Source organism: Haliotis rubra, unplaced genomic scaffold (assembly GCF_003918875.1).
Source record: "Haliotis rubra isolate DU_JTF1 unplaced genomic scaffold, ASM391887v1 Scf468, whole genome shotgun sequence".
NCBI lineage: Eukaryota > Metazoa > Mollusca > Gastropoda > Lepetellida > Haliotidae > Haliotis > Haliotis rubra.
The window spans coordinates 310,765-325,119 of NW_025767155.1; the positions used below are offsets into that span (position 1 = coordinate 310,765).

The 14,355-nt window shown below is 38.6% G+C and overlaps 1 protein-coding gene across 18 annotated transcripts in view; it reads left to right on the top strand.

Annotated features, from left to right (window-relative positions):
• The window catches only part of LOC124290509 (RNA binding protein fox-1 homolog 1-like), a 97,023-nt gene that overhangs the window by 68,229 nt on the left and 14,439 nt on the right, over positions 1–14,355 (top strand). For 10 of the 18 annotated variants that reach the window (XM_046727229.1, XM_046727230.1, XM_046727233.1 and 7 more), the window contains exon 2: positions 13,688–13,951. In XM_046727229.1, coding sequence (XP_046583185.1) covers positions 13,688–13,951 — 264 coding nt within the window. Of the gene's footprint in view, positions 1–5; positions 151–5,712; positions 5,792–11,426; positions 11,517–11,823; positions 12,038–12,399; positions 12,507–13,189; positions 13,261–13,424; positions 13,550–13,687; positions 13,952–14,355 lie in introns of those variants that run through there. The other 8 variants (XM_046727241.1, XM_046727238.1, XM_046727239.1 and 5 more) reach the window with 8 other exon arrangements.

A 14,355-nucleotide genomic window follows, 5' to 3' on the forward strand; every position in this document is an offset into this window, starting at 1 on the left:
TTTACACTAATTACGGGACTTGCGGCCATGTGGGCATCGTCAGGAAAGTTAGACTGAGTTACCACCAAATTGGCCCTGCTTTTTCTTGTTCATTTGCTCAGCTTGTTCATATTGATGTGGGTCCCGCTTAGATTGGCACCTCAAGGCTTGGTAAATATGATCGCTCTTTCTGTTTCACACCATGCTTGAAAACCTTCCACACTATAACTATGCTCAGCATCCAACATGGCGGCCATGTTGGATAGATAGTGTATTGTGCCAGGAGAACATGGAAAAGTTTGACAAGTTTGTATTTGGCTTCATGAAGCTTTAGAGTAAAGTAGTTAGCAGAAATGAATAATTTCTATTCTTGGTACAAAGGATAGCACCTCAGACTGAATGTTTGATTACTTTAGGAGTTGGGTGTTGCCGTAAAAGTACTTAGGACACACAGGGGTACATCTGGCAGTAATCATGTGCATTGCAAATTGTATTGACCCTGCTGAGACAGGCTAAAAATAGGCATGATACACACTTCTACAGTACAAGTGTTCCAGTAAATGCTGCTTGCAGGAACACTGTGCCCTAGTTTTAATATATTTGAAATATTCCCGTTACCATCACAACGGATATGCATGATAGAATGTTCTTATGATATTCGATTAACCTTACTCTAATATGGTTGTGCTTTATTGATTTGGAATGGGATCTTTTTTAGCCAATTTCCTAGCTTCCCTGTTTACAGAAATAAATCATGTACCTTCAAATTCAGTTGAAAATCAGACTGGGCATTTGGTTTGTGTCTTCAAGACTTTCTGGATATTAAAATGTGGGATAATGTGTGATGGCTAGAAATTACAATACACTCAAACCAGTAATTGAATACTTGAATATATTAGGTATGTCAGCCGTGATACAATTACGGTCACCAAGGCTATTCACACCTCAAATGCAACATCTGCTCCAAAACAGTTGGGAACATGGCACTTTATCACTTGCATCCACTATAAAGTCTGGTCACTAATACCCTGTATCAATATGAATTTCTCTTTAAGGAACAGCAACTATAGATGTTTGGGTTTTTTCAGTATAATTTTTCTCTTAAATTTCAAGGATTTTCTCAGTTCAGAGGTACTTGATACAGGACATTTATAGCAACTTCTGTATGTTCAGTACCTGTCGCATCTAAATGACAGCCATTGTGGTAGTGCAGTAACAATGCATTTTCATTTGTCCCATGTTTTGTCCAATGTGTGTTTTGCAGTACAGTACCATGACTGTGAGATTCATGTATTTTATCAAACCAAACCAATTAAGATTGTACCAGACTGTTGTTTGATCAGCATCATTAAGGAGATAGATGTTTTGCGTAATTAAACATTTCAGAGACTATGAATCAGTCGTGGCTACAGCTTGCACTGCCATATGAAAGCCGTTCACGGATGTTCTGGAAAAGACATCCCTCTTTTTGAACTCATGGCTGCAAAGACTTAATTTTCTTTGGAAACTGAACCAGTCACATGTCTTAAAATCATGTCACACCCTTCTATTTCATTAGCTTTGTTCAGGGACTTTTCACAAAACCTTCATAATTACTTCTCATTTTTGCTTTCAATTAGAATTTTTTATGTTCATCCTAAGTTGTTTTTCTTTCAAGTGTTGCAAAGCCCAGTTTTGGTGTTCCCCGCTGTGATATTGCTGGAATAATGCCAGAAGCAGCGTATAAGTAAACTCACTCACTCACTCACTCTTTCTATCTTTAGACAGAAATTAGTTACCCATCTCTTTCCTCTCATGTACCACACACAAAGCATCTGATAAAGCTTCACAAGTTATCTCCCTTCCTTTTATTCCCTTGAAAACCATGCTTCAAAATTATTCTGAAAATGCCATTTGGTCCTAATCTTACTTTAGTGAAGGATGTTAAAATATGTCCAGTAACAGTGAAAGGGTTTCAGATGTTATAGTATTCACTCCCATATTGATTTTGAAGCTTTAAGAATTATGATGTATTTTGTAATGTTAGGTTCAAATAAGATATTATTAGTTAACTGAAGAAGATGAGCCATGGCTGAAACCCGGCTGCAGTTGCTCAAAATGGAATTAATGTTCAGCTTATAAAATCCTTGCCTTATAAGGATATGTAACTAACTGAGCCCAAGGTTGATGTCTGCCAAGAATTTGTCATCTGATCCATGCAAATCGTTAAGACCTGGTTTTATCAGTGTATATATTTAAGCTTGGGATATTTAGGTACAGTCAGATTGCGAATATCTTTCCCTGGTTCCACACTGTGAATAGTGTTTCCTGACCCTATCAAGCACCCAGGGGTCTCCCCTGATTCCAGAAGCTGCATCATGGCCGCCCCTCCCCAGGATAAGGAAGATGGGCAGATGATAAGCACCTGTTTGTGTCTGATTCTCCTGGATAAAGATAAGATGGGACTCCTGCTTCCACCATTATCACTATTTACTTGACATTTTCAGGCAGGAGGGAGGAACTAGAAAAATGAGAGGCACTGTAAGGGTGATCCTGGTTTCCAGTAGTATCAGGAAGTGCTTGAGCATGTGAACTTCCTGCTTCAGATTCTGGTTGGGCATGATGAGGGCATTGTTTAACATGTGCAAAGTAGTGTGTAACTGGACTGCTTGGGATATTGGATATACAAGCCACCCACATCTGGTATTGCAGTATCATCTAAACAAATGTTAGGTACTGTTTGAAGTTACAGTTGCATGTTTCTGAGATTGGCTTGCCTGGTTATCCTACAGGGCTATAGGCTCAGTTATAACTTGCCTATAAGGGAAAAATAACTATTTACTAAAGCTGAAGGGGTCGTTGTCGGCACAGGTACTACAGATATGTACCCCAGGTACGTTTCTGTATACAGACATGTACCCTAAACAAAGTCAAACTACAGAAACGTACCCGGTACCCTAAACGACGGACGAGTCCATATTCCGCAACCCAATACCGAAACCGTATGTAGTTGTTCCCGTTCAGCTGATTGCGAGTGGTGTACTTTGTGCACCGTGAAATATTCGTCATACTGTGTATGCTCTTATATAACGCGCAATCAAATGCATCTAATACAACAGTATGACAGTTCCAATCAAGAAAACTCCACAATGCAGAATGGAATCGTCCTAGGGTACATTTCTGTATTCTGATTATGGCCAGGGTACATTTCTGTATACAGAAACGTACCTGGGGTACACATCTGTAGTACCCATGCCGACAACGACCCTTTCAGCTTTACTAAACTTGCAGTACTGTGTTCCATTACTACTGCTTGTTTGGCTTTTTTCCTTCCTTCCTGTAAGCCACCAGTATGAAATGCAAACACCTTGGTGTATTATGGCTGACCCAAATCTGCTGCAGATGCCATGTGATGGATGCCAAACTGAGGTTTGTTGATGACATTCATCACAGATGGACTTTGGTGCAACCCAAACAGGGCCTCGTGATAGCAGCTGATATGCAGCTGTGGGTCTGTGCTACTGTGGACCATCAACAGCCAAATATAGAGGAGGAATTCTGATTGTGGCCAAGATTCACTGCCAGATCAAATTCCTGAACTCCCTCAGAACTTGGTAGACAAGGGTGGTCATGGGCTGTTAGCAGGCTACCCATGTAATTACCTGACACTTCCTGGCCCAACTGTGCAACCCATCTTTGTTACTGACAGGCTCCAGGCTTTAGGGGAAGGCAAACAAAGAATCAGGATGGAATAGGCAATTGAAGAAAGCTCTTTTTGATAGATCTACAATTGTAGATTAAGGATGGCATCTCTGGAAGCAAAATATTCAGCAAGTCATTTTAGAAATATATATATGGTGGTGACGAAGGTTATACTGATGAAACATCCGGTGATATTAATCCATCTTTCTACTGGTTATGCCTGGTTTCTGAGAAGGAGTATTTCTTACTGGCAATAGGTATTCTAAGAAAAGTGTTGTTATTGTCAAACTTAATCTTGCATCAGTATTAGCATAGTAACACTCCCAAGAATGATTCATTCGCAAAATATAGTGGGGAGGGGATTCCAGGTTCCAGCAAAGATCACCATGCCAGACTTTTACACCTATAACTCCAAGAGCATATTTGATCAGCTAATAATTTTCACTTAGAAAAAATATGTGTGTTAGTTCCATCAATTTGTCAGATGGGAATTCCAAGCTCCTGTTGATATCTGTTTTGATAGGTCTCCTGATAGGCATATTGGTAGGGCGCCAGCAAGACTCCTTGGAGACTGGTCATAAACGTCTTGATGTAGTAAAGACATGCTAAAAATAGGCCTTGCATCGCTCTTATATCTTGTTTTAGTCATATCTCTTCATGTAATTCATATGCATATAGGTGGTTGATAAAAACTTTGGTAACCTATCAGCAGAGCGGAGGATGTTAAGAAATCTACTGCCTGTCAAAGATGAAAAATATGTTAACATTCCATAATAGGGCGTGTGGCTCCAGTATTTTGTTGACTCAAGCAGTTATCAAGCAATGTTGACAGATTCAGATATCAGATTAGCAAGGGCCTTAAGTATGTTTTGTATAGCCTGTTTATTTTTTCAGAGGCAAAATTTGATAAGAACTGAAACTCTGTATGCTTGCATGGTCTGAGAAAGTAATTGATCTTTTTTGCTGAACAGCTGTTGGGTGGAAGAATCAGGATTTCTTTTTCAACCTCAGCCCATCGTAGAATTTTGGAAGCTTAGTGGAAAGATTGTTATATCTTATGATAAATTGTTGAGTTTTGAACATAAATTATGTGTACGTTAGTGCATTTGTTTTTTCTCCCCAAATAAAAAACAAATCACATTTTAAACTTTTTAAAGTCTCATTGCCATATTCTACTTGAACCTAAAATGTTTTATCCTATCTTTTTGTACTGCATTATCTTTTTTCCACATATTGATCCCAACATAAGATATCATTTTGCTGATCAGTGCAATGTAAATGTGGCTAGCAGTACGTGAAATCTGATTACCTTTTAGATGTTATTTTCATGTATTGACTGCATAGCAAGTGGCTACAATTGCTTTTGAAAGATATAAATGTCCCTGATTTCAAAGCTAACAATGCAACTGCACTTTACAGTGTACGATAGGGTCACAGCTGGTTTTGGCATCGGCAAGCTGATAAATGCTTAGCAAGAAGAAGGAGAGACTAGAACACATATTCATACACATTTAGGTTTGTAAAGAAATGATCTATCACAAGAGATCCAGTCAAGGCTGTAGGCACACAGGCCCCAACTGTTGGAATACATCTATTCAGACTTTTTTATGTGGTCTGCAATCCTGGTAGTTCCATTATTCACTGACGCTTCTGCAAATGTGTCTGCTTTAAAATGATTAATTATCATCTTTGTAGAATTGAGGTGGAGGATGGGGCAAAGGTGTAGTAGTAACAGTTTTTGCAGCTTGGTTAGAGCGCAAGTTTCAGCTGTAAGTGGGAAGGGGCTTCAGACATGTTAAGTACATGTGCATAAATAAAGCCAATTCTATCGTTTTATACACTTTATCCCTACTTGCAGTAAATGGAATTAAAGTTATTTGGCTAGTTGAGATATACAAGGGTCATATTTGTGTCAGAAAATCATTATTTCTGAAGTGAAGACCGTAAATTGAGTCACTGCAGTGATTTTCATGAGCAGTTAGTTGCCATGGAAACGTGAGAAAATCACACAGAGGCAGTGTCTTGTAGATCAATTACAAACATGGCCGGACTGATAAACATGTATCTCAGTCTCCTGTCACAAGCTAAGAATCGGAACCTTCAGTACCTTACTGCTGTGTCACAGCTTCAGGTTAGTTAGTTCTCCATGCGTACTCTCCATCCTGCCATACACCATGCCAATATCCAGCTCAGCCATTCTGCTCCCTCTCTCCATCGCTGCTTGGTAGAAGGGGGAGATGGAGGCAGCTGCAGTCAGCATATGCCAGTCAACGGCAGGGTCAACTGGTCATGGAGCCAGTGAAGTCTCCACAAATATTTCATGTTTCAAGACTTTTCCATTCCCATTCAGTTCTGGCTGGACCTGTTTCAGGTGAAGGCCTGATAGCAAGGGTAGCTGACTACTAACACGGTTTTCTGTTGTTATGGTCATTGATTGAGCATGTAATGATGTAAACAGTCTGCATGCTGCCATGATATTCCCTCTTTGAAGTGGGATTTAAATCGACACTGTGTTGCTAGATGTTCGTGGAGACTGGTATAGAGTGGTATGTTTTGAAAAATATGGTATGTTTATCCATAGTATTTATCAAGCCATATTGATTATCATAGAACTGCATAATGTTTGGCACACAATGGATGTCAGGTAGTGAATATTTTTCACCTTGCCACCGCTGAATTAAATTGGTTTTGTTTTGCCTTCATTCTAACAGCTGCACATGGTTTTTGAAAAATTCATTTCATGAAATATGGGGCAATATCACATTATATGTTGTATTATGGGGTATTAGTGAAGAGGGTAATATGAGATGGTGTACAATAACAGTGACTGTGAGTGGTGAATAACAACCTGTAATAAATGTGCTTGCTGTGCAGTAACAGTGATAGGGAGTGGTGAATAACAACATGTAATAGCTAGCTGAACAATAACAGTGATGGGGAATGGTACATAGTATCATATGATCCATGTCCTGTACAGTAACAGCTAGGAGAAGTGAAAGGCATCATATAGTGCATGTGCTGTATAGTAATAGTGATAGGGAGACGTTAATAATGTTATATGCAGTATTTGAAATGAAGGGGGTCCCTGAGGTTACTCTATATATGTTGTAAGCGGGAGACCCTGGATCCTCACTTAAACATATGAATTATAACAAGGATCCCAAGTCTTTCTATCTTAAGTTAAAGGACTGCACCCAAGGTTCTAAAATGTTGGGAATGGCTGTTTCCAAATGGAAATAGTAAAACATACAATTATACATTCCATCCCATCACCGAAGGCCCGGGTTCGATTCCCCTCATGGGTACAATTTGTGAACCCCTTTTGTGGTGTCCCCCGCCGTGATATTGTTGGAATATTGCTAAAAATGGCTTAAAACTATACTCAGTCAGTCAGTCAGTCCACCCCAACACCCTTCATATTAACAGCACTACTATAAATTAAGTAGCACAAGCTCAACTGAAAGAATCTTTGAAACAGAGGCATATAAGCCTTATATGAGTCATTTGGTTTTTATGTATGTTATACACAGCTTGACCATTCTTATTATTTATTAAGTCACAGAGATATAAGATATTTATTGCATAGCATTCCATATAGACAGAAAAAAACAGTGCTATTGCTGTTGGAAACTGAAACCAACTGATCATTGATGAAAGGAAACAAGAACAAAAGACTGCCCTCAATGACAAGTTGAAGGTTAACCTGGTTGGAATGAAGAAGTCAGGGCAGTGCTTTGTTTATTTCTGTCTTTAAGGTTGAAAGGTCAGTCAGAAATAGAAACTGGACTTTTTACCCAATGATTTGAAAATTCCCCACACCCCACTGCAGTGGTATAGGTTGTAGATGAAGGGGGCATTATGTAAATTTCCCTTGTCAAAAATGCATCTGAGGTTTTTACATTATTTGATAAAATATAAGTGAAGAATTGGGAAATACTGTCGGCAATATGTAATAAAACATGGCAGCCTAAACACATCAGTCCTGGTAAACAATGAAAGGATAGCTATCAACAGAATTAAGTACTTGATAATAAGTTAATCATAGTCGGTCATTATTACATCAGTAGTATACTTAGAATATTTCTATCTTTCTACCCAATTATGTTGACAAAGACTTTATTGTCAGTGATATGATGACATTCATTTCTTCATGTATGCTCTTATTTACAAAGGGTTTTTCATATCTGCATCCATTTTGACATATTTTGATTACAATAATTTCTACATTTTCTGCAAATGTTTTATTATAAATAAAAACATTGCTTACATTTTACAAAACCATGATAGACTATATGCATAGTTGAAACAAAAACTGAAGTAAGATAACAAATGTTGTCATGAATAATATAGCTATGCTCTTCAAGATCATCACAGAAGTATTCAAATCCAATAGTTCAATAAGAAACAGACACTCCTCTAATCCGCTGATTCCATTACCAGAATATAAATGCATTATAAGGTTCAAACGAGAGTTGTTCTGCAGTCATTGATGGATGACTACTTTCCTAATCTGCAGAGGATCTCGACTGCTAAAACAACCTATACGTGAGTTAAGTGCTGTTATGTAAGAGTGTGGAGAATCCATTCTGTAATTGTGTTCGACCTATTTCATCATGGAAATGAGCTGTTGCTGAATAGCACCATCACAACCTTCAAACAGTTAATGACATGTTTTGACACTCATCTTTCACAACTGTTTTGGTGGGGGTGTGAGAAGGGAAACCTGTGAAAAGGATGGTTATCTAATTGTCTATTTTTGTTTTTAAGTGATCTGCAAGTAGTTGAGTCAGAAATACCTTCTTGTGTTTCATTCACAAAATGAATAAGTTACAAATTAACATTCTTGGGCATGTTTGGGGTTGATCAAATAGACCACATGTTTTGAGGTGTATATTTTTATGTTTGCACTCCTCAATAAAACACTGAATTTAAGAAATATTATCTATGCAGTAATGTCAAACTGGTATTGCTTGTGTAGTTTTATGTGATTATGAAAATCAAATCATCTCTCTCAAGCATACTTGGGGAGTCGAGTACTCTGTCACTCAGTCACTGAACCAATGTATTTTTGCCCTTCCACCAATCTGATATGCCAAAGCACCAGATGAAGCAAGTCTAGATTTTAAGACCAGGCCCTTCTCACTCGGGCTCCTTATCAGTTTAAATAGAGTTATGTGTTCATATCAAAATTATTTATTTTCAGAAAGTAACCATTGGTCCAGGTAGCCTAGTTATAAAAGCATTTGCTCAATACACAATGAGCCCTAGTTCAATAGGTGAATCCATATCTGGTGACCCTCATCCTGATCTTGCTGGAATATTGAAGTGCTTGAAAGGCATTTAGAAGTTGGACGAAAATGAATACATGACACATTTTATATGGATAACAACATCTTCTTATTCTTTATACGTTTCCAGGCTAATTCTCGCTCCTTCATCAGGTGAATGTTGAGGGCACAGAGTGAATATGTACATGTATATAGATAAAACTTGTTCACATGCTCAATCTCTCCAGCAGACTAGAATAAGATATTATGACAAATGGTGTTATGTTAAAGGAATACGTATATTTAGAACAGCTTGACATTCAACTGTTAATCAAATTATTGCCAAAGAAAATCTTGGTTAGCTGTAGAATAACATGTGTGCCCTGGCATTATAGACTTACAGTGTTAATTGTACTCTTCCTTCTGAGCAGTCAATCAGCCATCTTTTCCAACTCGCAAGAGGCTTACTGAAACCAGATGGCCTTGAACTCTTTGTAGTTGTCATACTAATTAACTTGAAAGAAAGGGAGTGAGGGGTGGGGGGTGTTGACTTCAAAGGTGGTTAGGTGAGGTGTGTAATAAGAGAAGCAATATGTGGAAGGGCACTTTGGCAAAGGGGGGGGGGGGGGATTCTTGGTGTGATTATCTGAGATCAAATGTTTAGGAGGTATACTTATACTTGATTTTAGAAGGGGGGAGTGTGTAAACATATTGTATATGATTCAATTAGATAGGGAAAATAAGGAAGCATTATTGCAGTAGTCTAAGAAAGACTGGACATTAGAACAAAACACCATTTGGAACCTATTTTAAATAATTGTCTGCAGGGGCATTTTATAAATAAACTTGTATTGAACTGTTGTACTGATAAAGTATCTTTTTTAATATGCTTTATTTCGACTGTAAACTGGGATCTGTCGACAAGATCTATGGGTAAAAATAGAAAGGTATGTTGTTGAGAGTCTCTTGTGTGAGTTGACAGTTCCAGGATTAATGGGCATGATGGGGGTAAACTCTGTCATTATGGCTTTGACATTTACAGTGATATTTCATAACTGTTAAGCTCATGCTGATGGACATGAAACCATTGCATCAACATATTGCCATCTCTGGAACTCGCAAATTATGAGAAAACACACTGTGGCATTAGTAAGTAACATTTCAGATCTTGTGATAAATAATGGTGTAGCATTTCTTCTTACTGCCCCTAATTGATAGACCACGCTGTCTTGGCAAAATCATGTTTTGTAATATCATGAACAATAATTTTAGATGAAAAATGAGTAATTCTGATCTTATACGTCATCAGTGCTTTACGATTGTAAAACATTATCAGTTAACCAATCGCCTTTAGGACAGAGCATAATTACATCCAGTGTATGATGTATTGTAATTCAAGATCAATATCACGACTGATTTTATGTTGATACATACATAGTAAGGATGTATCTACTGATTATTGCTGCATGAATATGAGCACATGCCCAGTCAGCCAATTTAAAAGTGTTTCTATGGAAACAGCGTTGAGAACAATGGAAGAGGCTGTGCTGATATGTCATTTTGCAAAGCGCGACAGCTGTTATATGTGTCATTTGTTGTCATAAGTTGTGATCCTGTGTCTATTTGTGTCTATCCTGTTAGAGAGAGCTCCAGAACAAGGGGAATTGGAATATTTACAGCACTCTTACTTGTGATATAGGCAGATGAACTGGTGATTATGGCGATGTGTTGCAGAGTTTGAAGAAAATAGTATGATGGAGTGATCGTGTGGAGTGACAGAGCTGAATATTGAGTGGAAAAGGCCATCATTATATGACACTATCCCACCTGCTGACAAATGTTATATGATGGGAAATAAGCTCATATTGGATTTGTCATTTTTGTATACATCACCAAATACAATACCAAGAATATTTGAAATATTAACACAGGATTAGTCTCAAGTTTCAAAGCCATCACCAAAGACTTGTGTCACATTTGTGGACTTTAAATTGATGATGCCAATGACATTGCTAGCTCATATCAAGGGAGAAACATTGATTCATATGTATCCAAACAGAGTGGTAATAAGTAGATTGTGTTTGACAAAGAGTGTACAACCTGCTGTATCACTGATGGTACATTGTTCCAGGTGATCGCCCCCCAGGATATTGATATACACACGTTGCAAGTGCTAATTAATTCTGAGTGCAAGGAGAGTCCAGATTGTCAGGCAGGAGTATATTGGTACATATACAGAGCAGCACATGTGTGTGTGTGTGTGTGTCACAGTGGGGGCTAATCAGTGAGTTGTCAAAGTCTGTTTCCTGCTCAGCCCAGCTTATTGTCTGGTCATCCCTATAAAACAGGAACAGATTTGGGCGTCCCTCAGTTGACCTCTGCATCTCACAAGCAACATTTCCTTAAGACATAATTAAGGCTTGCCATCTTGGTTATTAAGTTTTTGTATTTGATTAGTCAGATTCAATTGTAACTAAGACAGGTTTGATTTTCAAAGACTCTTTGTACTTGTTACCCATATCTTGAAACATGGAAATGCTTCTTCCAACCGAGATGGCTCACCAGTCAGCTCTTGCTTCCTTTGCCCAGGTCAGTATCAGTTAGATATCAATGCTCAGACTCCTTCCCCAACCCTCCAAATATCGATATTGAAGTTCCCAATTGCTGTTTCCCCTGCCGATCAGTAAATTGTCTCAGCGAGCAGTTGTGTTCCACAAAGACAGTCCAATGTTTTTGAGAGGAAGAGCTGTCTGATAGTAAGGGGCAGTCTGAATAGAGATGTGTGCGCCTCCATTGATTATGAATAATTTATGTTTTGACATTCTCATCAGTTACTAAGCCCATGACCCTCAGAAATGGCTGACAGGGGGGCAGAGGGACCTGGCATTCCAGTTCCATAATTGTGTGAGCTTCGCCATCCCCCTGGGTTTTTGCCACTGACTCTAATTGCTTTCTGTGTTGGAGTGCCTATTGCATCTAGTACTTTTGAAAATTACCAACGCTTTCCAATGCCAGTCCATCGTGTGAATATTGGTGGCAGCAGGATGGGTATATTTGCTATGGAAAAGGGTGTTCAAGTTGGTCTGGAAGACTGTCGGAATATTCGTCTGGTATGTATGTATGATCTTGATGTTATATCAGCACGGAGGATCTAGGTCAATCACTGTGTTTATCGCACACATGGCAGGGAGAAAATGGCCGCTGCTTGTGCCTCATGGAATAAATACAGAGTTCAATCTGCTTATTATTTCAATAGTCACGGTTGGAATACGAAATTAGATATTTTCTGTAATTAGGTAATTGTGTTTAATTAACTGTTCATAACTGCAACTGGCGTACCAAATTAGCAAGGCATTATGGCATTATTTTTGACATTTGAATTAGTATATTTGACATAAGGAGGCATTATTAACATTTTCAAGCGATGCGTAATGAATATGACTACTGTTTGAGGGTAGGGCAGTGTGCTGTAGTTTCCTTCCTCTCAATGCCTAGCAGTGTGGTAGATAGGAACTTGTTCAGTTACATTGAGTAGTAACTCTTCATCCAAACTCTTGACTTTGGTAACATCAAATGTGGGTGAGTACAATAATATCAGGCCATTTAATATTTATGGGATAGAACTGCTTACAAATAGTAGAATTATGATTTACTGCTTACAAAATGTGAAACTAGAAGAACAATTATTCTAATGCTTATCTTGTGCATGATTTATATTCATTGAGTTTGCCGCATAAAACCGGATCATCAAATCAAGTTGCAACTTCATAGCTTTGCCATCAGTGTTTTTAACAGGCTTTTCGTGAATATTCATGTATCAGAATCAACAGAATTGTGTTACTGGAAATGAAAGCATGCAGTTCACAGCATCAGCACATGACATGTCTTCATGAAAATCTTTTGCTTTGGTGATTCAACATAAATAATTGATCTCCTTAATTTTAAAAGTGTAACTTCTTAATTCGTAAAGAGTGTGAAAATATGTAAGTGATATGGTTGTCTTTAAAACTTTGCCTCCATTCATTAGTTTCCTCACGAGATAGCAGGCATCACAGAAACTGCTGAAAGTATTGATTGGAGATTGGGGTCTAATTTGTGCGGGCGTTTTTCTGCATTTTCGACACCACAGGGAAAAGGAGTTTCATGCATGGACCTCAATAATTAATTTGTGTGCCTAATCGGAAGTCAGAATAAGTAGGGTAGATGCATCACGATGGCGGAAACACACGGGGCGTTGTGAAGCTGTTCTTGAATTTGTAACCGGATCCATTAGATGTAACATGTTGTAGGAGAATGTGATGCCATTTGCAAACATTGGTAGCTGCATAATGTGGTAATGGATATTAGTTATACTGTAGTAGTACTTGGATTCATGGTCTTTCTGCATCATCATGATAGCAGGAACAGTCAGATGATAGGCATCAGCCATGTTGGAACAGGAACCATCCCCTTCGCTGTGGTTTCCAATTTACGTGTCAATAAACACTCAGTCTGAGCAGTCAAATCTGCTGGTGGGGAAGTGAAACATGGTTGCTGCCTTTTACCACATGTTGTAGACTCTGTGACTGATATAGTTTGTTAGTGAGAAGATCACCAACCATCTAATCATGGATGTTGTGACGGTACATAACTTCGCAAAGTTTTGTGTATTTTGAACTTTTGATTCAAGATGTTTTAATCCTGGTTTCAAGAAATCCTAGCGTTCTGTGAGTGAACTTGATGTTGTTGCTATATACTAATGAACCTCTCTCTGTTTTCAGCACATGGTGCAAAACCAGATGACTCCGACATACACATATCCACAGACGGGGGTGCCCGGGGTGACGGGCATTACAGGCGTGCCAACAGTCCCAGGAGTCCCAGGGGTGACCAGCCTCGAAGACTACCATCATCAAGTTGTCGCCAGTCAAGCCACAAGTGTGGCATCCGAGCAGCCTCCAACCACCGTGTACGCATCGCCTGCTGCCGTCACGCCCAATGGAGCAATAGAGCAGCAGACGGTAAGGGCAGCTCGGCCCTTTAATGTACGTCGTCAGTCTGGAAGTACCATTGCATGAACTATAGATGTGCTTGTTGTTGTTCGTAATCGTTCATTTGGTGGAGTTCTTTGGTTGATTGGTGTTGGGTTGTACTAACTTAATTTCTGCATGTAGAAAAAAATTTATGCCCTTCATATAACATGACATTAGAAATGTGGGATTACAATCACTATATTTACCATGTTAACCCATCCTTCCCCATGGTAGTCAGTTCCATAGAATTGTACAGAAGGTCAGTCATTTGTCTCAATTCTCACCATAATTTCACTCGTAAGTGTATAAAAGTTATTTAATCAAAGGAATTGTCCTTATTTCTTGCAACATTTATTCCTCTAATGTGCATTAAGCCTTGCTACAACACTAGACTATTAACATTTATCACATGGCAA